This window comes from Sapajus apella, unplaced genomic scaffold (assembly GCF_009761245.1).
Source record: "Sapajus apella isolate SASKATOON/1434 unplaced genomic scaffold, GSC_monkey_1.0 scaffold147, whole genome shotgun sequence".
Lineage (NCBI taxonomy): Eukaryota > Metazoa > Chordata > Mammalia > Primates > Cebidae > Sapajus > Sapajus apella.
Window position 1 is genome coordinate 1,717,144 of NW_022437087.1, and position 24,693 is coordinate 1,741,836.

General features: G+C 39.9%; 1 protein-coding gene across 5 annotated transcripts in view; it reads left to right on the top strand.

Moving 5' to 3' along the window:
• ADAMTSL3 (ADAMTS like 3) overlaps nt 1–24,693 on the top strand; it is a 361,855-nt gene that overhangs the window by 111,305 nt on the left and 225,857 nt on the right. For all 5 annotated transcript variants that reach the window (XM_032264821.1, XM_032264819.1, XM_032264822.1 and 2 more), the window contains exon 4: nt 10,876–11,003. In XM_032264821.1, the coding sequence (XP_032120712.1) occupies nt 10,876–11,003 (128 nt within the window). The remainder of the gene's footprint in view (nt 1–10,875; nt 11,004–24,693) is intronic.

Sequence of the window (24,693 nt, forward strand, 5' to 3'; positions counted from 1 at the left end):
TGGTCTGCTGAGAGATTGTCTGACAATCTCTTTATTTTACTTTCATTTTCTGGCGGACATTTTTGCTTTTGTAGTTGTCCTCAGTGGCATGGTTGATCTGTATTATCTAGCCCACAATTCCTCTCCATCAGATTTTTAAATTTGGCAACCTACAGTTACCTCTTTTCAATCTTACCTGACGTTGTGCTATAATGCTTCATGATGACTAACCCAAGAGCACAGATAATATCGTATTAAATCTTCTCTTGTGTAAAGTATCTTTATGTTTAAGAATTTATTTTTAACAAAATAAAGTCTATGTGAAACAAAGCACTCATCATATTTGAACACTGTATGTCTCTTGCTATAATCTGAGAAGATCTGGTTATGATTCTTAGAAAGAACAAGCTACTTGTTTAGTAGGTGTGAACACTGATTGCATTTGTAGGGAAAACCTGGATATTGTCAGGCATGATATTGGTTTATATGAGGGTTGTCACTGGAGATGTGTCCCATGTGATCCCTAAAATGGTCTCCCTCAGGGTCCATGGTTTCTTGTGTGTTAGTGCTAGCGGAGGTACATTCCAGAGTATGATTCTTTTTTTTTTTTTTTTTTTTTTTGAGACAGAGTCTTGCTCTGTCACCAGGCTGGAGTGCAGTGGCATGATCTTAGCTGACTGAAACCTCTGCCTCCCGGGTTCAAGTGATTCTCCTGTCTCAGCCTCCCAAGTAGCTGGGACTACAGGTGCATACCACCACGCCCAGCTAATTTTTGTATTTTTAGTAGAGAGAGGATTTTACTATGTTGGCCAGGATGGTCTTGATCTCTTGACCTGGTGATCCGCCCACCTCAGCCTCCCAAAGTGCTGGGATTACAGGAGTGAGCCACTGTGCCCAGCCAGAGTATGATTCTTAAATACATTAATATCTTATGCCTGAAATATTGCAAAGTCCACATGTGGAAAGAGTAGAGTTTGGACACTGGGCGTCATGGAATGGCTTCTTTTATTCTGCTTCTGTAGACACACTCTGATCTTAGTGTGCACTGAAGACAACTCTCTTAGTCAATTTGTGCTGCTATAATGAAATACCTGAGACTGGGTAATTTGTAAAGAACAGAAATGTATTCTCTCATGTTCTGGGGGCTGGGAAGTCCGAGTTCAAGGAATGGGCAGGTTTTGTGTCTGGTGAGGGCTGTTCTCTCTACTTCCAAGATGGTGCCTTGTTGCCATGTCCTCTAGAGGGATGAATGCCGTGTCCTCACATGGTGGGAGGGCAGAAAAGAGGGAACTGACTCTCTCAAGCTCTTTATAAGGGGCCTGAGGGCTCCACCATCATGACTTAATCACCCCCTAAAAGCCCCACCTCTTAATATTCTCACATTAGTGATCAACTTGCAACATATACATTTCCAGGGATATATTCAGACCACAGCAACAACCAAGTGCCTTTTGTTTTATTTTTAAGCTACATGTTGTATGTAAGTTTCTTACTTCTGGAAAATAATGGCATCCTATAGCAATACTGTGAAGAATCTTATATCAGTTATAAATATACATGTCTTTTGATTTACTTTTTTTTTTTTTTTGATGGAGTCTCACTCTGTCATCCAGGCTAAAGTGCAGTGATGCAATCTCGGCTCTGTCTCCCAGGTTCAAGCAATTCTTGTGCCTCAGCCTCCTGAGTAACTGGGACTACGGGTGTGCACCACCACACTTGACTAATTTTTAGTAGAGACGGGGTTTCGCCATGTTGGCCAGGCTAGTTTCGAACTCCTGACTTCAAGTGATCCACCCACCTCAGCCTCCTGAAGTGCTGGGATTACACGTGTGAGTCACTGCACCCAGCCTTGATTTACTTTCAAGCTGATAGTGATTTGTCACCAACAAGCTCCCAGTGTGGTCTACAGAGGCCAGGCAGTTAAAATGAATCCTCACAGTGAATGAGGACTGGGCATATTAGAGGCCACATGCCCCTTAAAAATTGGATGGTCACATTTAGTTTTAATTATTGTCATGCTGTGATGTGAATTCTATTTCAATTTCCTCTTTTATTTTCCTGAAAATCGGAAATTTAGATTTTTTTTCTGAGACACTCCAGGCCTCAGAAATCTACATTTTTATGTGAAATCTTTGTATATTTAAATCTTAACAAATAATTATTTTTAGGGGCTCATTTGGCAGAATATGCAATCATTGTTAAATAAATCAGACTTGCAGGTCAGATTCCTCCCAGAGACCAACAGCTTGTTCCCTTTATCTTAACCATTATCGGGTACACTGCTCTCATTCTGTACACACAGGTGCTGAGAGTACCTCAAGGGTGGGCTTGAGGATGCTTGGGAAGCCTGAATGAAACTGACATTTGCCACAAATCATTTAATACAGAAGCCTGAGAGTCACCCTAGCAACTCCTTTCTTCCTGCATCTGGTCAGCTGCCAGCTCCTATTGATTCTAGCACCCTTGAACTTTGCATCTATGCTTTCCTCCTGCAGACACTGGTAAATCTAGCCTGGACTCTTGTTTTTTGCATGTCAGTGGCCTTTTAGCTATGCTCTCTGATGTAAGGCTTTGCTCCCTCAATCCTTCCCTGCACTCCTGCCAGAGTAATTTTTCCAAAATACAATCTGCCCAAGTCACTCCTCTGCTTAAAAAATATTCCAATGAGTCAATAAATTACTGTACTGGAAAGCTTCTCCTTGCCCTCCAGATTCACTCTCTACCCTTCCTTGCCCTGTGCTCCACCCACTGGACAGCATCAATGGTCTCCCTTGCCCTCTGGCTCCTGGTTGGGCTTGGCCAATAACAAGCTCTGCAGGGGGATGGGAGAGAGGGAGAACAGCAGTGTGTTTGTTTATTTCCCCAGCTCTCTCTTTGTGGGTTGCTGTGGGCTCTGATTCTCAACTGAAGGCCTTAGCTCCTCTAGGGCAGCCCTATATACACAGCCTCTGCCTGCCCTTGCTCCATCTAGCATGCAAGGCCAAGGCAGATCATTAGAATCATCAGATCCACAGAATCTGACTGGTACCAGCCCCAGGGTGCCGCACCAGCCCTCATGGTTTCCCTGTACCCTGTCCACAACCTTGGTAAATAGCCTGTTTTAAAAATGCTTCCCAAGCAGGCTTGGCAGGTGTGTTAGTGTTGGTGAAATAATGAGAAATGTGTGCTCAGCGTATGGGATATGGTGTGAGCAGGAGCCACCAGAGATGAAGCTGGAGACAGGGTAGGATAGGGCGCAAACTGCCTAGAGGGGCAGAATGTGTGTTCTGAGGAATTAGTGAAGGGCTTGAAAGGTGGTAAAATACTTAGGAGCACATTGATTAGGAAAGTGTCAACCAAACCCTAGAGGCCGTCAACTCTCAGGATGAGTTGTGGAGCAGTAGAGGGTATAATGGACTGGAGAAGGGAGACGTGAGATACAGGGGTACAGAGTATTTCTCAGTAGTACCTAGCACACAGCTTTAGGTATATGGGTGTTTAATACATCCCGGTCAAACTGAACTGTTGTGTCTGTGTGACAGTTTGAGTGACGTTTTTATGCCATTTACCCAATTCATATTTTAAAATTTCATTTGTTAAAGACCTTAAGGTAGTATTAACCTGAAAGAATTTATTTACTGTTAACTAAATCTGGGTCGTTTGAGATCTCCTTAAATAACCTTTGTGGTAACATTGGAATGAACATTTATTTGATGTCTGGGAAGTAATATCCCAGTGGAACTCATTTTATTTTGGGTTGTTTTTAATATGGAGCTGTTAATATAGCATTTCCAATAAGTGACCTTATATGTGAAACCTGTGTTTAATTACTAATGTTTTAGCAAGACTAGTAGAACTGTACTATTCATTATAAGTCACAGATTTAAGAACTTGTCAGGAAAATATTTTATGATTTGAGTTATGCCTGGGGATCCAGGAAAGGCAAGCAGTACTTGAGTCTTTATGAGATGGTGAACATACTTATTCCTACAATATTTTTGGCTTTTACCAACCCTATTATATAATGAGTAAACAATATCTTTTTTGAAATTTTTCATCCAAAATATTCCCTCGCTAGAGCTTTACTTAGGAAAATATGATTTCCTAAGAGATCTTTAAGCCTGATAGTTTGAACCAAACAACACAAAGTGCATATTGCTTCTTGGAAGTGTTTTCTTAGCTTTCCCTTTAGTGTTTTGCTCCTCCCTTTAAAAAAAAAAAAAAAGAACTTTTATTGGGTGTTTTATTGTGCAAACTATATGTGTTTGTCATATAGCATTAGAAGTTATAGATGAACATAAAAGAAGAAAGTAGAAAGTGTTTGTAATTCCATCACAATTAGAAAATAGAGGTGAGCTCAAAATAAGGACTCACGTCACGTATCATACAGAAGAAGGTGATGGGGATATGCGAGGTGCTGCCCGTGCTACCAGCAGGGTTGCTATGAGTGGAAACTCTATCCCAGCTTTCTTAACCAAGGTAAAAACTGCTTCTGTTTCAGGGTCTCCTTGCTCTGGGCCCCTTGTGTCTGTTGCTCTTGACAACCAAGGATTGCCATTGCCTCACCACAGTTCTTGTCCCTGGCACCTGATGCTCATTGATTTGTGAGCTACTTGAGGGCCACAGCCACACTTGTATTCCCAGGGCACCAAGCACAGAGCCTCGAACTTAGCAAGCTCTTGGAAGAGTTTATGTGAGAGAATGAACGAATGCATGTGCGTTCATGAATGTCAGTCAGGAATGTGAATTCCTAAGAAAGAACCTAGATAAAATGAAATACTTTTGAAAAGCAGAAGTGTAGCTCTGCTTGCAATATAAGGGGGAAAAAAGTAAAAGACTTCATGGAGATATCGAAGGAATGTTGTGGTCAAGAAGATCACAGCAGCAGATGTATTTGATCCAAGATGCGAAATGCTAACTGTGAGTGTTGATAGCTGGGCTGCTGTATTTGACTGGATTCCTGCTCATGAAAGTAAGTGGAGCATCAGTGGGAAAAACACACAGATGTCCTTAAGGAAAATGAAGGCTTTGTCTGGGGTAAGACAGGAAGGGCTTCTGCCTGGGCCCTTCTTTTTTTAAGAAGAAAATAACTTTTATTGGATGTTTTATTGTAAAAGTATACACATTCATTGCATGACATTAGAAATTATAGATGAGGGCTGGATGTGGTGGTTCATGCCTGTAATCACAGCACTTGGGAGGCCTAGGCGGGTGGGGTGGATCACCTGAGGTCGGGAGTTCAAGACCAGCATGGCCAACATGGTGAAACCCCATCTTTACTAAAAATACAAAAAGTGGCCGCACATGGTGACGCATGCCTGTAATCCCAGCTACTTGAGAGGCTGTGGTGGGAGAATTGCTTTAACCTGGGAGACAGAGGGCGCAGTGAACCAAGATCATGCCACTGCACTCCAGCCTGGGTGACAAAGACGCTGTCTCAAAAAAAAAAAAAAAAAAAAAAAAGGAATTATAGATGAGCCTTGGACACACATGGTTCTCAAAGCCACAGTTGTGTACCTGCAAAATGGGGAAGGTGATATCTATCTTAAAGGGCTTGTTCAGAAGGTTAGAGAAAAGGTAGGAAAAGTACTGGCAGTCAGTAATCACGCTGTTAATAATGATTAGCAGTGGCTACTTTATGTAGGACAAAGTTCTTCAGGTCTTCTTCCATGCTCTGCCTCAGATTCTGGCCCCAGACAGGGTCACAGAGTGACATGATATTCATTGAAGCACACTTGGATTGGGTCCAGTTAACAACTTGGAATTTAAATATAAAATTATAACAACATGGAATTTAAATGATTACTTGAGACAACCTAGAGAGATGTTTGAACAGGGGGAATTGGGAGCAGTGATAATCAACTAACAAACACATCCACCTGGGTTACAATCAGGCCAAAGATCAAGCTGATATCAGGCAGCTGTATTTTATTGTCATTAACCTTCAGAGCTGGGGCTGACCAATGAGGGGCTGCTACAAATCTCTTTTCTCGGGAGGCTCACCACCACCACGCAGCCCAAGAATATAGGTTCCACCCTGGCGGATCCAGTTCCTCCTGATAGCGGCTTTCTTCCCTCCCCACAAACCTTTCTGCCTCCTGACATTTGATGACGGTAATTGGTATTATTTCATATTTTTATTGTAACATTAAACTGTGTTCACAGATTCCAAGTCTGATTAGTTGGCTGCTTACTTGGCATTATGGTCGGCTTACTAGTTTAAAAAGCAATAATATGCATTAATGGAATGCTGTAAGATTAGGGAGCTATGTCCAGCATGTTTATCAGGGACTTGGGTGAAGACACGGAAGCTGCAGAGCTGAGCATAGTGGCTGATAGATAGGGTGACAGGATCAGGGTTCAAACGGGTCTCAACAGGCTACTATTCTGGGCCAAAACCAACAAGAGGAAATTCAGTAGTGATGAATGTTAAGTCTTGTATTAAGTACAAATGGGAGAGAGCTGGCTCTCCCATCGTTTTGAAAAAGACATTATTTTGAAGAAGAAAAACAATTGCTTACCCTTACTGAGATATTCACCAACTGCATTCGATGAGATACTGCCTGTACTTTATATGTGCTATTTTATTTAAATCCTATTTGGGTAAAGATTATCATCTCCATTTCATTTAGAGTTTTAGAAAGTTTAAGAATCTCAGAATCAAACAGTCAGAAGTTTAACCATGATGCGATGCTGTCTCCAGAGCAGATTCCATAAATGGGCTGACTGAAAAAGGAAGGAATCGAGGGAGGGGGAGAAGAAGGAAACAGTTTTTGTCTAAAGAAACCTGTATCATAGGTGCAATGTAGAGTCTGTCTTTTTAGATTCAGTGTTGTATTCTGGGCACTACATTTTAAGCTTAAAAATGTACAAATTTCGATGTGTGCCGAGAAAGAATGTAGTTAGTTGCAAAGGATCTAGGAAAATAGAAGGAACTAGGAGGCTTTCAGAAAGCTTGAGAAGGACTCTTCTGTAGAAGAGGATCAAGACTCTCCACTGCTCTAGAGGGATGGAAGCTCCGGGGAAGCAGGCTCTGTTTCACTGCAAGGAAGAAGACGAAACAGACATTTTCAGCAGTGGTCCAGGTGGCACTTCATTCTGCTTCAGTGGAGTTATTTTTGAATGTCTGTGTTATCCTGCCGCTAGGATCAAAGGGAACAGAGCAGAACTGGGCGGAAATCTGGGATATTACTGCGGTTTCTCCAGAGAAACGATATTAAAAAGGCAGAAGGCCTGGCTGCTGGAGACGGCATTGGAGTTTCAAAGCAAAATCCAAACATCTTCCTGGCTGAGGAGTCTTGAGGTGCCATTTGCACTCTACTTTCTTCCAGGGAAAATGTCTTACCTATCCAATCAGAAATCAAATGCTTGTACTTATAACATGCCTGTTTTAGAATCAAGATTCTTTTGTTTTTTTTTTTTTTGTCAGTTAAGGTAGAGAAGTTATGGAAAGAAACCTGATTCTAAGTATGAACTGAACAGATGGGATCGTGGGAATAAAAACAAATTAAAACAGTATTGCAAAAACTCTCAACTTTCATTTAAAAATATATATGATGATGTTTTTCAACTTTTCACATTCAACCTTTCGGTATATCGAGTGACAAAATGAAAAATCAATTTCAGCTGTGTATATTTTAAACATTTACCTAAATGATTGGGACTTACTCAACCTAAAAGTCCAGATGAAAGTATTAAACTGCTTATTGTATTTTTTGTGAATTAAAACTTTATTTTTTTATTATGTCATAGACAGGACACAGTTATGTTTGGTGACGTTTAGTATAGAAAATTGAACTGAACAGTGGTCTAATTAGAACAGTAAATAGTATGGGTTTAATTAGCCCCTATTCCTGATGACAGATTTGATCCGTCACCAGATATTTATCCTTTCCTTTCACTTGACTGTTACTGAAATATTGCCTCTAGAAGGACTGCCTACTGTGCTATAAATAGGTAGCTTGGCAAGAAGCCATAAAGCCCGCTGACCGGTGAGACTTGAGTGAAAATGATTGGAAAACCCCCTCTTTGCTTCCAGTCATTATTTCTTCATTTCACTTTTGAAGGTCCTTTCCACAGATCCCTCTTTTAATTTAATTTAACTTTTTTTTTTTTTTTTTGGTTAGATGAGGTAACTTGCCTAAGGGCTTAAGGAAGCCTGTGTAATATCTAGTTAAGTCACATGCTGCAGTTTATTAATATGTCACAGTTTCTTTCATAAACTTTGCTGTTCTTCAGCTTAGAACTTACCTAGTAAATTCTGTCTGACTTGAACTTTTCTATACACCAAGAATATGTGTTTTTTGTTTGTTTGCTTCCTTGTTTGTAATTAAGGTATGATATGTTTTATTAAGAAAACACTACAAAATGCAGAGAAACAACAACAAAATACGGTAAAGTCACCCAGATCCCTCCCACGTAGAGGTAATGACTGTCACGTTTTAATTAACCTCTCATTCCTCTCCCTGTGTGTGTACAAAGTTTACATCTCAAAACAAACAAACAAACAAAACCCACAAAACATTTGTCACATTGATTTGTGATACTATACCATGTCCTTATACTTGGTCTAGTTTCTGGACTCTTTGTTTTTGATCTAATAGATCCGATTGTTCATTGCTGTGCCAATTCTCTGTTAATTGAGACAATTTCCCTCTGATTTTACTTTTTACAGTTCTTTTAATTGCTTTTAAAAAACGCATGAGATCTACCCTTTTAATAAATTTTGAAGCATATAGTACAGTATTGTTACATTGTAAGTACAATGTTGAAAAATGAATCTCTAGAACTTTATAATTTTACATGGCTGAAACTTATGCCCATTGAACAGTAACTCTTCATTTCCTCATCCCCCCTGTCCCTGGCAACCACTCTACTTTCTGCTTCAAAGAATTGGACTATGTTAGATACATCATATAAATAGAACCATGCAGTATTTGTCTTTTCTGACTGGCTTGTTTCACATAGCCCAATATCCTCAAGATTCATCCATGTTGTAGCATGTGATAGGCTTTCCTTCTTTTTAATGGCTCCATAATATTCCATTGTATGTATACCACATGTTGTTTACCCATTCATCTGTTGATGGACTTTTGGGTTGCTTCCATGTCTTGGTTATTGCAGGCAATGAGTATGCAAATATCTCTTTGAAACCCTGATTTCAATTATTTTGGATAAATACCAAGAAGTTGGATTGCTGGATCATATAGTAATTCTATCTTCCTTCACAGTATTTTAGTTTTTTTTCTCTTGGCTTTTTTGTTTTGTTTGTTTGTTTATCTGTGACAGAGTCTTGCCCTGTCACCCAGCCTGGAGTGCAGTGGCAGGATCTCAGCTCACTGCTACCTCTGCCTCCCAGGTTCAAGCAATACTAGCGCCACAGCCTTCCAAGTACCTAGGACTACAGGCATGTGCTACCATGCCCAGCTAGCTTTTTTGTATTTTCGTAGAGGGGTTTTGCCATGTTGCCCAGGCTGATCTTGAACTCCTGACCTCAGGAAATCTACCTACCTCGGCCTCCCAAAGTGCTAGGATTATAGACGTGAGCCACTGTGCCTGGCCTCCCTTGGCTCTTATAGATGTTTATGATACTAAGTGAACTTTAGAATCACTTGTTGTTTCAAAAAATTTTTCTTTGGGGACTTTGATGGGACTTGCTATAAATTTATAGATAAACTTGGAGAGAAGTAGCATTTTACAGTATTGAGTCTACTCATTCAGGATATGGTTGTTTCTTCATTTATTCAAGTCTACTTTAGGTCCCTTAGTAAAGTTTTGTAACTTTTATGAGCTTCATTTCTTTTCACATCTATACCTACATCCATCTGTGTACTTTTTACTTGTAGTGCCCCTTCTTCTTTATAGTATTCTTAATTAAGTCAATGGTGGGAAGTCCAGGAGACCAGTTAAACCAAACTGTATTCACAATTGACTCTTCCCTATTTTCTTGAATTTGAAAGCTTTAGAACTTGGCCAAGCTTGTTCATATGACTTTGTTTTCTATGAATGGAGACTCTCAGGAGGTTCCACAAATCCTTATGCAAGATTTCTTGGCAGTTACCACCCATCTGCCTGACATACAAGCAAGTCAGAATTTCACTGATGAGCACTTCTTCTTCTTTCTTCTTCTTCTTTTTTTTTTTTTTTTCCCGGGAGACGAAGCCCAGGCTGGAGAGCAGTGGCACAATCTCAGCTACGACCTCCGCCTCCCGGGTTCAAGTGATTCTCCTGCCTTAGCCTCCTGAGTAGCTGGGATTACAGACACACGCCATCATGCCCGGCTAATTTTTGTATTTTTAGTAGAGACAGTTAGGCTCAAGCTGGGTCCTTGCTATGTAAGTTAGAAAACAGAATAATATAATTGATATTTAGTCAATTTATTTAAATTTAGGAATGATAAAATTTCAGATATAAAACTGAGCTTAAAAGCCATCTCAACAAAACCTTCTTAAGGTAGAAAGGTATGCATGTGTCAACTGACTTTCATCTAAACCTGTCGTTTTTAAAAAAATGCTGTTATTCCATAGCCAATAAATTTGGGGTATCATTGGTCTTTGTGAAGAGCTTAGAAAATGACTGGATTTGGGAGGTGGAGGTGAGTGGATCACCTGAGGTCAGGTGTTCAACACCAGCCTGGACAACATGGCAAAACCCCATCTTTACTAAAAATAGAAAAATTAGGCAGGTGTGGTGGTGGGCGCCTGTAATCCCAGCTACTCAGGAGGCTGACGCAGAATTGCTTGAACCTGGGAGGTGGAGGTTGTAGTGAGCCAAGATCACGCCATTGCACTCCTGGGCAATAAGAGGGAAACTCTGTCTCAAAACAAAACAAAGATGACTCTGGAAGCTTTGGGATATTTCTACCACATTTGTCTATCATTTATTGTGGTTTTTTGTTTTTTGTTTTTTAACATCCAGACCTCAAGAAACACTCATTCAGATGAAGACAAAGATGGCAACTGGGATGCTTGGGGCGACTGGAGTGACTGCTCCCGGACCTGCGGGGGAGGAGCGTCATATTCTCTGCGGAGATGTTTGACTGGAAGGTCAGTGGTGGCCTCACTTGCTCCTGCATGTGGAATGTGTCAGTACCTCTGGATGGGTGGAGAGGAGAGAGAACTTTATTTGGCTTTGGAATGTACTGTGATGATGGTGAAGCATTTGCTTTTTCTAAATATTAGTCAACCTCAGGTTAACATATTTAAGCAGCAATGGTCCTGTTGTCGTGGGTGTGGCCATGTTGCCCACAGGACTCAGGAGCACCAGGCACTTTGGGCTTTGAGGAAAGGAAATCCTGGTACCTTAAGTCACTGGTTTAAAGTTGTCAAGAGTTGGGGCAGGAGGTCAAGCCTTCTAATTTCTGCCTTTGGGTTTCTGCAACTTAATCCAGTTCTTGCTCATCTATTCTGATCAACCCATTGATTAAGAACATGGTGCGAGTTCTGTTTTCACAGTTTAGATATGTTTATATTAAATAACATTTGCCAAAATGTAAAACCAGCTTAATTTTTAAAACCTCTAAATTTGCATTAAGTCTGTGCTTGTCATTGTTTTTGAGACAATTTAAGGTATTTCTTTATGGAACTGTTTGCATCAGCTCTTAGGTAAGACAGAGCCCCAGATTGATGGAATCTGACATGCTGGTCTTGTACAAAAGAAAATTCCAAGATTATGGCAACCATCTTCAGATTTAGGATATTGTGAGGAAAAAGGTAAATTGACCTTGGCTGATTAGCTTCAAGATACAGAGTAGAAATGCAGGGAGAGCATAGTTTGGCTCAAGTTTGGATTTTATTGAGGTCACTGTTTTATGATACATTAAACAGTGACCAAATATGTCCTCCAGTTTCCTTGAGGCAATGCAGAGCAGGGCAGATGAGAGATTGTACATGTGGCCTTTGAGAAGAAAGGCTCACTGGTCTACTCCGGGAAGGCATGAGAAGGCTGCTGGCGGAACAATAGTAACATTCCCCCAGGGTGAATTCTAACTCAGAGCATGGAAGCTTCAGTAAAGCATTGTGGAACTAAATCCAGGGATTAGTCTTGCAAAGACAAAGTGGTATGCCTGCTTCCCCATATTTTCACCTTGGTAAGGAGACATGGGCCCTGGCACTCTGTGTCATGCTGTGTGGAAGAATGATTGGGGTATCATGTTGTATTGGGATATATTTATCCTGCAGAAGAGGCTGCAATAGGGGAGCTATAGCCTGTGGGCAAGGGGAGGGGGCTTTTTTTGTTGTTGTTAATAGAGTCTTGCTCTGTTGCCCAGGCTGGAGTGCAGTGGTGCGATCTTGGCTCACTGCAATCTCTACCTCCCAGGTTCAAGCAATTTTTCTGCCTCAGCCTTCCAAGTAGCTAGGATTACAGGTGCCTGCCACCACGCCTGGCTAATTTTTATATTTTTAGTAGAGACAGGGTTTCACCATGTTGGCCAGGCTGGTCTCGAACTCCTGACCTAAATGATCCACTGGCCTCCCAAATTGCTGGGAATACAGGCCCAAGGGTAAGTTCTTTCCCACGGCTGGCCAGCCACATGGAGCACAGTGGGGGGCTTCCCAACCTGGAAACAAGTAGGGAAGGGAGAACGTTGGCATCTCTTACTAACCTTCAAGTCTGAAGAGTATAAATAATTTGCAGTTAGTGGTTGGGTTAGAGTGGGAAAGGAATGGGATTTATTTGCATTTTTTTATACGTACTTGCATTTGTTAAAAAGAATTTAGAGGAATATATTAAGGACCGTGAATGACCACTTTTATCCTATTGTCCTGCAACTAGAATGTTCACATATTTACTTATTATTTGGTTCATTTTTAAAATTTCTTTGATTTTGCTTGGAACATAATTTTGCCAAGTGATATGTCTCCAGAATGCTTGTGATTTTGTCTTCTCTTTCCTAACTGGCCCCTGCTACTGATGGAAGAGGCTGCAGGTAGGGCAGGGCAGTTGCTGAACCTCTTCCATCTTTTCCACTCCTATTCAGAAGGGAGACTTGGGCAAGAGGAGAGGAAAGGGAGGTGGGAGAGCTCTTAGTTGACTTTATTGTTGAGAGCAGGTATTGATGCTCTCTGTTTGGCAAATGTCTTAAGCTGGCTGTTGTAAGCACTTTGATGGATTTTGAGAAATTGCCTTTGCCCTCCCAAATTCCTTGGGATTTCTTGCCTCCAATTCCCTTGAAATGTGCTATTCACAACACTTTGTCTTGGTAATATTGCTCTTTCCTCAGCTCTGGGCCTGCTAGACATACCCCCAGCTTCTCCCTGTTTACATGTGCTAACCCCTCAGTGGCCATCCTGGCAAGTTCCTAAGTCAACCACATGCTGGCACTCATGCATGTGCCCACATCTGGTTCACAGGAAACCCTCATGCAAAGTTTGCTTAACAAACTCTTGAAGTTCAGGGACCCAGTGCTGCAACACCTACTCTGCTTACATGGGCTGCTGCAGCTGTTCTCTCAGCCCTTAAATTTCTCAGGTGTGAATTAAACACCAACCAACTGTAGATGACACATATTGAATGCTTCAAGTGGTGTCTTCAATATTTCTTCCTCTTGATTTGGGGTTAGCAGACTGAAGTCCTCATCCCTTCTCCTTGATGGTTTAGAATGAGAGGGAGGCTCACAGCACACCTTTTTCAATGAAATCTTCAGAAGTTCTTCCCATAAGTCTCTGGCTCCAGATCCTTTTAATTCCCTTGATGTGGGTAAGGAGTTTAACTCAGTGAAGTGAACTAACACATATCCTGCCTTCAGGGTTCTTACATCTAAGGAGACAAACAATAAACAAGTAAACAATCAAATTATTTATAATTAAAAATTGTGTCAAGGAGATGCATAAAATGGCCAGGGAAGCCCTCTGTGCTGGGGCATGTTTATGCTGAGACCTTACTGTTAAGAAGAAATTAATTACGTGATGGGAAAAGTTATGAGACCAAAAAAATTCAGATAGTAGGAGCAGCATATGTAAATGTCCTGGAGCAGGAAATGAAAACAGTCTTTTATGCCTGGAGAACAATTAGATGAGAGTGAGCAGAATGGGCAGTCCCCTGCAGACAGACCCTTGGTGGGCACAGAGCCAGCCAGCATCCCATCCTGCACTAACACTGTGCAGAGAACAGTGGATCCTGCCCTGCCCTGAGCAACCACTCCTGCTTTTGGGGCACAGAGAAAGCACCCAGACCTGCACCTGCCAGTGCCCTGCCCCCAAGCCAACACCACCTCCAGCATGACTGCACACACAGTCACCAATAGGGGCCTCCCACCCACCCATAGCTGCATTGCCTCCACCACTGTAGTGAATGCCTACAGGGAGGCAGGCCCCACGTACCCACTAGCACTCCACCATAGCTGCCACTTCTGCTGCTGCTAGTATATGCAAATGAGGGTGAATCCCACTGTCATTGTGCTATGAAATGCTTTGGCTGACATCAGCCATCAGAGTGTAATGGCCAGCAGTCCAATAGCACCTTGGCCCCCCAGCACAGTGAATTCCTAACATCAAGGAGCCATTGAACAAAGTTGGGGCCCAATACAAGTTCCCCAGAGTTAGAACATCTAGTCCAGGTGCTGGGAGCCAAGCATTGGCCCCCTAAAATCTTTCAGAAATGAAAGCCAGTTGGCTGAATCCACCTTATACTAGAAGCAAACCCTCAAGGTCATCAAAAAAATAGGATAAAAGAAAAAAATTATGTAAAAAGTCAGAAACCTCAAGGATTAAAGGAAGATAAGCCCACAAAGATGAGAAAGAGTTAGCACAAGAACCCTGACAACTCAAAAAGCTAGAATGCCTTCTTTCCAACAGATGACCACCTTGCCTCTCCAGCAAGGGTTCTGAACCAGGCTGAGATGAATGAAGTGACAGAAACAGAGTTCATAATATGGACAGAAATGAAGATCCTTGAGCTGTAGCAGTATGTTGAAACCCAGTCCAAGGAAGCTAAAAATCATTATAAAACAATACTGGAAATTGCAGACAGAATAGCCAGCATATAACTGAACTGAGAGAGCTAAAAAAAACACGCTACAAGAATTTTATAATACAATCACAAGTATTGATAACAGAATAGACCAAGAGGAGGAAAGAATCTCAGAGCTTGAAGACTAGCTTTCTGAAATAAGACAGTCAGACAGGAATAGAGAAAAAAGAATGAAAGGAATGAACAAAACCTCTGAGAAATATGGGATTATGTAAAGAGACCAAATCTATGACTTATTGGTGTCCCTGAAAAAGAGGGGGATAATGGAACCAACTTGGAAAACATATCTCAGGATATTATCCATGAGAACTTCATAGATGAACCCAATTAGCTAGATAGGCCAACATTCACATTCAGGAAATGCAGATAACCCAGTAAAATACTTTACAAGAAGATCATCCCCAAGAGACATAGCCATCAGATCCTCCAAGGTTGAAATGAGAGAAAAAAATGTTAAAGGCAGATGGAGAGAAAGGTCAGGTAACCTACAAAGGGAAGTCCATTGACTAACAGCAGACGTCTCAGCTGAAACCCTGCAAACGAGAAGAGATTTGGGGCCAATGTTCAACATTCTTAAAAGAAATTCCAACCCAGAATTTTATATCCAGCAAATTAAGCTTAATAAGTGAATGATAAATATGATCTTTTTCAGACAAGCAAATGCTTATAAGAGCTCCTTATAAAAGCTCCTGAAGGAAGCACTAAATATGGAAAGGAAAGACCATTACCAGCCACCACAAAAACATACTGAAGCACACAGACCAGTGACACTATAAAGCAACCGCATAAACAAGTCTGCAAAATAACCAGCTAACATCATAATGACAGCATCAAATCCTTGAATGTAAGTGGGCTAAATGCCCCAATTAAAAGTCACAGAGTAACAAACTGGATAAAGAACCAAGACCCATTAGTTTGCTTGTCTTCAAGAGACATATCTTACATGCAATGACATATGTAGGCTCAAATAAAGGGATGGACAAAAATCTACCAAACAAATGGAAAACAGAAAAAAGCAGAGGTTGCAATCCTGGTTTCAGGCAAAACAGACTTTAAACCGGAAAAATTTTAAAAAATGAAGAAAGGTATTACATAATGGTAAAGGGCTCAACTATCCTAAATATATATGCACCTAACACAGCAGCACCCAGATTCATAAAGCAAATTCTTAGAGACCTTCAAAGAGATTTAGACTCTCTCACAGTAATAGTAAAAGACTTTAACACCCTACTGCCAATATTAGATCATCAAGACAGAAAATTAACAAAGATATTCAGGACCTGAACTCAGCACTGGATCAAAGGAACCCCATAGATATCTACAGAACTCTGCACTCAAAACAACAGAATATACATTCTTCTCATCACCACATGGCACTTACTCTAAAATTGATCATATAATTGAAAATAAAACACTCTTCAGCATATATAAAAGAATTGAAATCATAAAAAACAGTCTCCAGACTACAGCATAATCAAATTAGAAATCAAGACTAAGAAAATCACTCAAAACCATACAATCACATGGAAATTGAATAACCTGCTTCTGAATGACTTTGGGGTAAATAAAGAATTTAGGGCAGAAATCAAGAAGTTCTTTGAAAGTAGTGAGAACAAAGATACATGCCAGAATTTCTGGGACACAGCTAAGGCAATGCTAAGAGGGAAGTTTATAGCACTGAATGCCCACATCAAAAAGTTAGAAAGGTCTCATTTTAACAGCCTAACCTCACAACTAAAGGAACTAGAGAACTAAGAGCAAACCAATCCCAAAGCTAGAAAAACACAAGAAATAAATTAGGGCTGAGCTGAACAAGATTGAGACACAAACATTCAAAAGGTCAACGAATTCAGGAACTGATTTTTTGAAAAAAATAATAAAATAGACTGCTAGCTAGATTAATAAAGATTCAAATAAACATAATCAGAAATGACAAGGGGGATATTGCCACTGACTCCACAGAAATAAAAACAACCATCAGATAATATTAGGAGCACCCCTATGCACATAAGCTAGACAATCTAGAAAAAATAAATTCCTGGACACATACACCCTGTCAAGACTGAACCAGGAAGAAATTGAATCGCTAAGAAGATCAATAATGAGCTCTGAAACTGAACCAGTAATAAATAGCCTACCAGCCAAAAAAGCCCGGGATGAAATGGCTCACAGCTAAATTCTACCAGAGGTAGAATGGTACCAGTTCTGCAGAAACTATTTTTAAAAACTGAGGAGGAGGACTCTTCCCTAACTAATTCTATAAGTCCAGCATCATCCTGTTACCAAAACCTGGTAGAGCCACAACAAAGAAGACTTCAGGCCAATATTTTTGATAAACATTGATGCAAAAATCCTTAACAAAATACTGGCAAACTGAATCCAACAATACATCAAAAAGTTTATCTACCACTATCAAGTAAGCTTCATCCCTGGGATGCAAGATTGATTCAACATACACAAATTAATAAATGTGACTTATCACATAAACAGAAATAAGACAAAAACCACATGATTGTCTCAATAGATGCAGAGAAAGCTTTTCATAAAATTCCACACATCTTCATGTTAAAAACTCTCAATAAGGCTGGGCACAGTGGCTCACACCTGTAATCTCAGCACTTTGGGAGGCTGAGACTGGTGGATCTGCTGAGACAGGTGGATCCCCTGAGGTCAAGACCAGGATGGCCAACATGGTGAAACCCTGTCTCTACTAAAAATACAAAAATTAGCTGGGCGTCGTGGCAGGCCCCCTGTAATCCCAGCTACTTGGGAGGCTGAGGCAGGAGAATCACTGGAACCCAGGAGGTAGAGGTTGCAATGAGCTGAGATCGTGCCATTGCATTCCAGCCTGGGTGACAAGAGTGAAACTCCCACACCCCAAAACCTAAAATGCAATAAAATAAATGGGGAGAAAAAACAAACAAAAACCTCTCAGTAAAGTAGGTATTGAAGGAACGTACATCAAAATAATAAGAACCATCTATGACAAATGCAGTCAGTATCAGACTGAATAGGAAAAAGCTGGAAGTATTCCCCTTGGAAAGCAGCACAAGACAAGGATGCCCTCTCTCACCACTCCCATTTAGCATAGTGCTGGAAGTTTTGGATGAGACAATCAGATAAGAGAAAGAAATAAAGATCATTTAAATAGGGAGAGAGGAAGTCAAACTATTCCTGTTGGCCTGTGACCTAATCCTATTTCTGGAAAACCCCATACTCTCAGGCCAAAAGCTCCCTAAACTGATAACTTTGGCAAAGTCTCAGGATACAAAATCAATGTGAAAAAATCGTTAACATTGTTATACACCAGCAACAGTCAAGCCAAGAGCCAAATCAGAAACACAGTCCCATTCACAGTTGCCATACACGCAAAATAAAATACCTAGGAATACAGCTAACCAGGGAGGTGGAATATTTCTACAAGGAGAGCTATGAGATACCACTTGAAGAAATCCGAGATGACGCAAACAAATGGAATAACATCCTATGCTCACGGATAGAAAGAGTCAATATTGTTAAAATGGCCATACTGTCCAAAGCAATTTCTAGATTCAGTGCTATTTCTATTCAAGTAACATTGAAATTCTTTATGGAACTAGAAAAAAACTATTTTAACATCCATATGGAACAAAAAAGAGCCTGAATAGCCAAAGCAATCCTAAACAAAAAGAATGAAGAGGGCATCCTGCTGTCTGACTTAAAACTATACTTCAGGGCTACAGTAATCAAAACATCATGATACTGGTGCAAAAACGGACACATAGACTAATGGAACAAAATAGAGAACATAGAAATAAGGCCACACATCTACAACTTCTAATCTTTGACACATCTGACAAAAACAAGCAACAGAGAAAGCATTTCCTAATCAATAATTAGTGTTTTGCCTGTTCAGTATGATGTTGGCTGTGGGTTTGTCATAAATAGCTTTTATTATTTTGAGATATGTTCCATCAATACCTAGTTTACTGACAGTTTTTAACATAAAGGGCTGTACAGTTTTGTTGAAGGCCTTCTCTGCATATATTGAGATAATCATGTGGTTTTTGTCTTTGGTTCTGTTTATGTGATAGATTACATTTATAGATTTGGATATGTTGAACCAGCCTTGCATCCCCAGGATGAAGCCTACTTGATCATGATAGATGAGCTTTTTGATGTGCTGTTGCATTGTTTGCCAGTATTTTATTAAAGATTTTTCATCAGTGTTCATCATGGATATTGGCCTAAAGTTTTCTTTTTTAGTTGTGTCTCTGCCAGGTTTTGGTATCAGGATGATGTTGGTCTCATAAAATGAGTTAGGGAGGATTCCCTCTTTTTGTATTGTTTGGAATAGTTTCAGAAGGAGTGGTACCAGTTCCTCTTTGTACCTCTGGTAGAATTAGGCTGTGAACCTATCTGGGCCTGGACTTTTTTGGTTGGTAGGCTATTAATTGCTGCCTCAACTTCAGATCCTGTTATTGGTCCCTTGAGGGATTCACTTCTTCCTCTTTTAGTCTTGGGAGAGTGTAAGTGTCCAGGAGTTTATCCATTTCTTCCATATTTACTGGTTTATGTGCATAGAGTTGTTTGTAGTAATCTCTGATGGTAGTTTGTATTTCTGTGGAATCAGTGGTGATATCCCCTTTATCATTTTTTACTGCATCTATTTGATTCTGCTCTTCTTTCTTTTTTATTAGCCTGGCTAGCAGTCTATTTTGTCTATCTTTTCAAAAAACCAGCTCCTGAATTTATTGATTTTTTGAAGAGTTTTTTGTGTCTCTATCTCCTTCAGTTCTGCTCTGATATTAGTTATTTCCTGTCTTCTGCTAGCTTTTGAATTTTTTTGATCTTGCTCCTCTAGCTCTTTCAATTTTGATGATAGGGTGTCAATTTTATATCTTTCCTTGCTTCTCATGTGGGCATTTATTGCTATACATTTACCTCTTGACCCTGCTTTAAATGTGTCTCAGAGATTCTGGTACACTGTGTCTTCATTCGCATTGGTTTCAAAGAACAACTTTATTTCTGCCTTCTTTTCATTGTTTATCCAGTCATCATTCAGGAGCACGTTGTTCAGTTTTCATGTAATTGTGCAGTTTTGAGTGAGTTTCTTAATTCTGAGTCCTAATTTGATTGCCCTGTGGTCTGAGACACTGTTTGTTATGATTTCCATTCTTTTGCATTTGCTGAGGAGTGATTTACTTCTAATTATGTGATCAATTTTAGGGTAAGCGCAGTGTGGTGCTGAGAAGAATGTATATTCTGTTGATTTGGGGTGGAGAGTTCTTAGATGTCTATCAGGCCTGCTTGGTCCAGATCTGCATTCAAGTCCTGGATATCCTTGCTGATTTTTTGGCTTGTTGATCTGTCTAACATTGACAGTGGAGTGTTAAGGTCTCTCACTATTATTGTGTAGGAGTAAACAGAGATATAGACCAATGGAGCAGAACAGAAGCCTTAGAAGCAGCACCACACATCTACAACCATCTGATATTTGACAAATCTGACAAAAACAAGCAATGGGGAAAAGATTCCCTGTTTAATAAATAGTGTTGGGAAAACTGGCTAGCTATGTGCAGAAAGCTGAAACTGGGCCCCTTCCTTACACCTTACACTAAAATTAACTCCAGATGGATTAAAGATTTAAATATAAGAACTAACACCATAAAAACCCTAGAAGAAAACCCTGGCAATACCATTCAGGACATAGGCATAGGCAAGGACTTCATGACTAAAACACCAAAAGCAGTGGCAACAGAAGCCAAAATACACAAATGAGATCTAATTAACCTTAAGAGTTTCTGCACAGCAAAAGAAATAATTATTAGAGTGAACCAACAACCAACAGAATGGGAAAAAATTTTTGCAATCTACCCATCTGACAAAGGACTAATATCCAGAATCTACAAAGAACTAAAACGGATTTACAAGAAGAAAACAAACAAACCCATCCAAAAGTGGGTGAAGGATACGAACAGACACTTTTCAAAAGGAGACATTTACGAGGCCAACAAACATATGAAAAATCGCTCAACATCACTTGTCATTAGAGAAATGCAAATCAAAACCACATTGAGATACTATCTCATGCCAGTTAGAATGGCGATCATCAAAAAATCTGAAGACAACAGATGCTGGAGAGGATGTGGAGAAATAGGAATGCTTTCACACTGTTGGTGGGGGTGTAAATTAGTTCAACCATTGTGGAAGACAGTGTGGCGATTCCTCAAGGATCTAGAAATATAAATTCCATTTGACCCAGCAATCCCAACACTGGGTATTTATCCAAAGGATTATAAATCATTCTATTACAAAGACACATGCACACGTATGTTCATTACAGCACTGTTTACAACAGCAAAGACCTGAAACCAACCCAAATGCCCATCAATGATAGACTGGATAAGGAAAATGTGACACATATACAACATTGGATACTATGCAGCCATAAAAAAGGATGAGTTCATGTCCTTTGTAGGGACATGGATGAATCTGGAAACCATCATTCTTAGCAAACAGACACGAGAACAAATACCAAACACTGCATGTTCTCACTCATAGGTGGGTGTTGAACAATGAGAACACATGGGCACAGGGAGGGGAACATCACATACTGGGGTTTGTTGAGGGGTTGGGGGCTAGGGGTGGGACAGCAGGGCGTGGGGAAGTTGGGGAGAGATAACATTGGGAGAAATGCCTGATGTAGGTGATGGGGGGGATGGAGGCAGCAATCCACCATGGCATGTGTGTGTCTATGCAACAGGCCTACAAGATCTGCACATGTACCCCAGAACTTAAAGCACAATTAAAAAAAAAAGTGGCGCAAGCTGCCATTTATAAAGTTTAAAAAAAAAGGAAGAGCAAATTTTAAAAGTATCTGCATATGTAGTGTGTGTGTGTGTGTGTGTGTGTGTGTGTGTGTGTGTGTTCACACTTCTTTACTCCAAATATCACGGATCTGGATTAGAGTCAAAGTTTGATCAAGTCCCTTGTTAATCCAGTTATGGCTGCCTATGGGAAAACTGCCCTACTTCTGCCTAAAGAATTGCTTCTTTAGACCTATTGCTGCTTAATGTTATTATTGAGACTGAATGGGTAGCTGCAGTTGAAGGCATTCACAAGAAGAAACACAATGTTTCTTTGCATCAGTGAATCTTATTTTTTATTATTTTGTGGCTTTTCTTCATTTGGAGATAGTTTCAGCAATGTCTGTGTTTTATTTGATCTCTCCAGAATACCCTATCCCATGTAGGCACTGAGTGTTTCACAGGGACCCTCACTGAGTGGTACCTTATGTGCCCTTACACTTTTTTCTTAGACTAGCTGCCCCATGCCATTGATTGGCAGGAATTAGCTACATCATCTCCCACTCTAATGTAGTGAGAATTGGTGGGTTCTGTGGATCTCCTCTACTTGCTTCAAAGGCAGATTTCTCCTTTATGTACAGTAAATAGTTTATTTATGTACTCACTTTTAATTCAGTCTTGCTTACCCTATGTATAGCAGTAATCACCTAAAGTTTCTGCCTTTTGTATACCTTCTATGAATTTCCAGGTATGATACAGAATTATTCACTTATTAACATACTCAGTTATTTCAATGGCAATTTGTAAGGGGAAAGTTCAATATATGCCCTCAGATTACCATCTCTATTTAAAATTTTTCCACCTCTCTCCATTTTCCTGAAATTTTACCTCTGCTAATGTGGAAATTATACACATATCCTGTTTTTATTTTACTGATAATTAAATTTATATTTAAAAATCACACCTTAATAATTATTTTGTAACTATCTCTGCCAATAATAGTTTCTTTTGATTTATCCTTATGTAAGATGACGACTACTTAGGTTTTTTCTTTATTCCAATTTCTTAGGTTTATTATAGAATTTGGGATTTTATCTTCAGTTTATTGGCAATTTGTTTCCTTATACCTTTTCTTTCATACTAAAGCAGGGTTGAAACGTGCGTGTATGCATTATTTCAATGCTTATTATCTATCTTAATTGTTTGTGTGTGTACACATTATTTCAATGCTGATTGTCAGTTGTCTGCTGCTTTGAGTCTCCATTTCTTCCTTTGAGCATTCTGTTCTTCATGTTGAATGGTAGGTTAGTTGGCAGAGATATATTTTGAGCTGTGTTTCTGGAATTTTAATGTGCATACGAATCACCTAGGGATCTTGTTAAAATATAACCTTTGATTCAGTAGATCTGGAGTGAGGCCCAAGAGTTTTCATTTCTAACAGATTCCCAGGTGATGTCAGTGTAGCCTGTCCATGGACCACACTTCAAGCAGCAAAATTTTATAGACTTTCTTTTCCTTTTAAGAGTTGATAGTTCCTTTTCCATAAAGCTTGGTTTACAATATTGCTTATAGACCTCTCAGGCCAGCTGGTTTTTTTGTAGATAACCTAGTTTTTAGACAACCTGTCTGCCCATAGGATTCTTTATTTTTTCCCTCAAGTTCAAGAGTTTTACAAGGCCATGTCTAGCTGTCAGTGTCATATTATTTATTCTCCCCTACCACATGGTGACCAACTTTGTGGTACAGATTTAGATGCCTCTTTATGGTAGGAAGATTTTTCTTCTCTTATATCATTCAATGTTGGTTCTTACCCATTTGTTCTGGCTTTTTCTTCATGAACACCAGTAGCTTCTGTCTGTCTTCCACGTTTATCATGTTCTCTTTAATTACTTTAATTTTTTTTTTTTCTTTTCCTGTGTATGTGGGGGTGATTTTCAAGCTCTCTGTCACTTGAACTTTTTTTCTTTTTTAGAGACAGATTCTCACTCTGTCACCCCGACTTGAGTGTAGTGGTGTGATCTCAGCTCACTGCAACCCCTTCCTCCCAGGTTCAAGCGATTCTCCTGCCTCAGCCTCCCAAGTAGCTGGGGTTACAAACGTGCACTACCTACGCCTGGCTAATTTTTGTATTTTTAGTGGAGATAGGTTTTCACCATGTTGGCCAGGCTGGTCTCAAACTCCAGACCTCAAGTGATCTGCCAATCTCAGCCTCCCAGAGTACTGGGATTACAGGCATGCATGACCACGCCCAGCTAATTTTTGTATTTTTAGTAGAGATGGGGTTTCACCATGTTGGCCAGGCTGGTGTAAAACTTCTGACCTCAAGTGATCCACAGGCCTCAGCATCCCAAACTTCTGGGATTACAAGCGTGAGCCACGGCACCTGGCCTAAACTTTTTTCTCATCTATTGACTTCTGGTGGAGTTCTTTGGTTATTTTTATTTTTTAATTTTATGGGCACATAGGTGTGTGTATTTATGTGGTACATGAGATATTTTGATACAGTCATACAATGTATAATAATCACAGCAGGGTAAATGGGGTATTCATCACTTCAAGGATTTATCATTTCTTTGTGTTATATTTCAATTATACTCTTTTAGTTTATAAAAAAACTACATTATAAAAAATGTACGATAAATGGCTGTTGACTGTAATCACCCTATTGTGCTATCAAATACTAGATCTTATTTATTCTATTGAACTATTTTTTTGTACCCAACCTAGTGACATTTAAAATACTGATATGGCATTATTTATTACCTAACATTCTTCCCTTCACTTGAAACCTGCCCCTTTTATATGTCTATTGTTTTACCCACCTGCATTTTATCCTGTGTGGTTTTTTTTTTTTTTTTTTTTTTTTTGTCTATTTTTAGTGTGCTATCTGGCTAATTCTTACTTATTCTTCAAGGTCATGCTCTTTTAGAAACCCTATCTTGACTGCTGAAACTTTGGTCTTGCTGTTTTGTGCTTC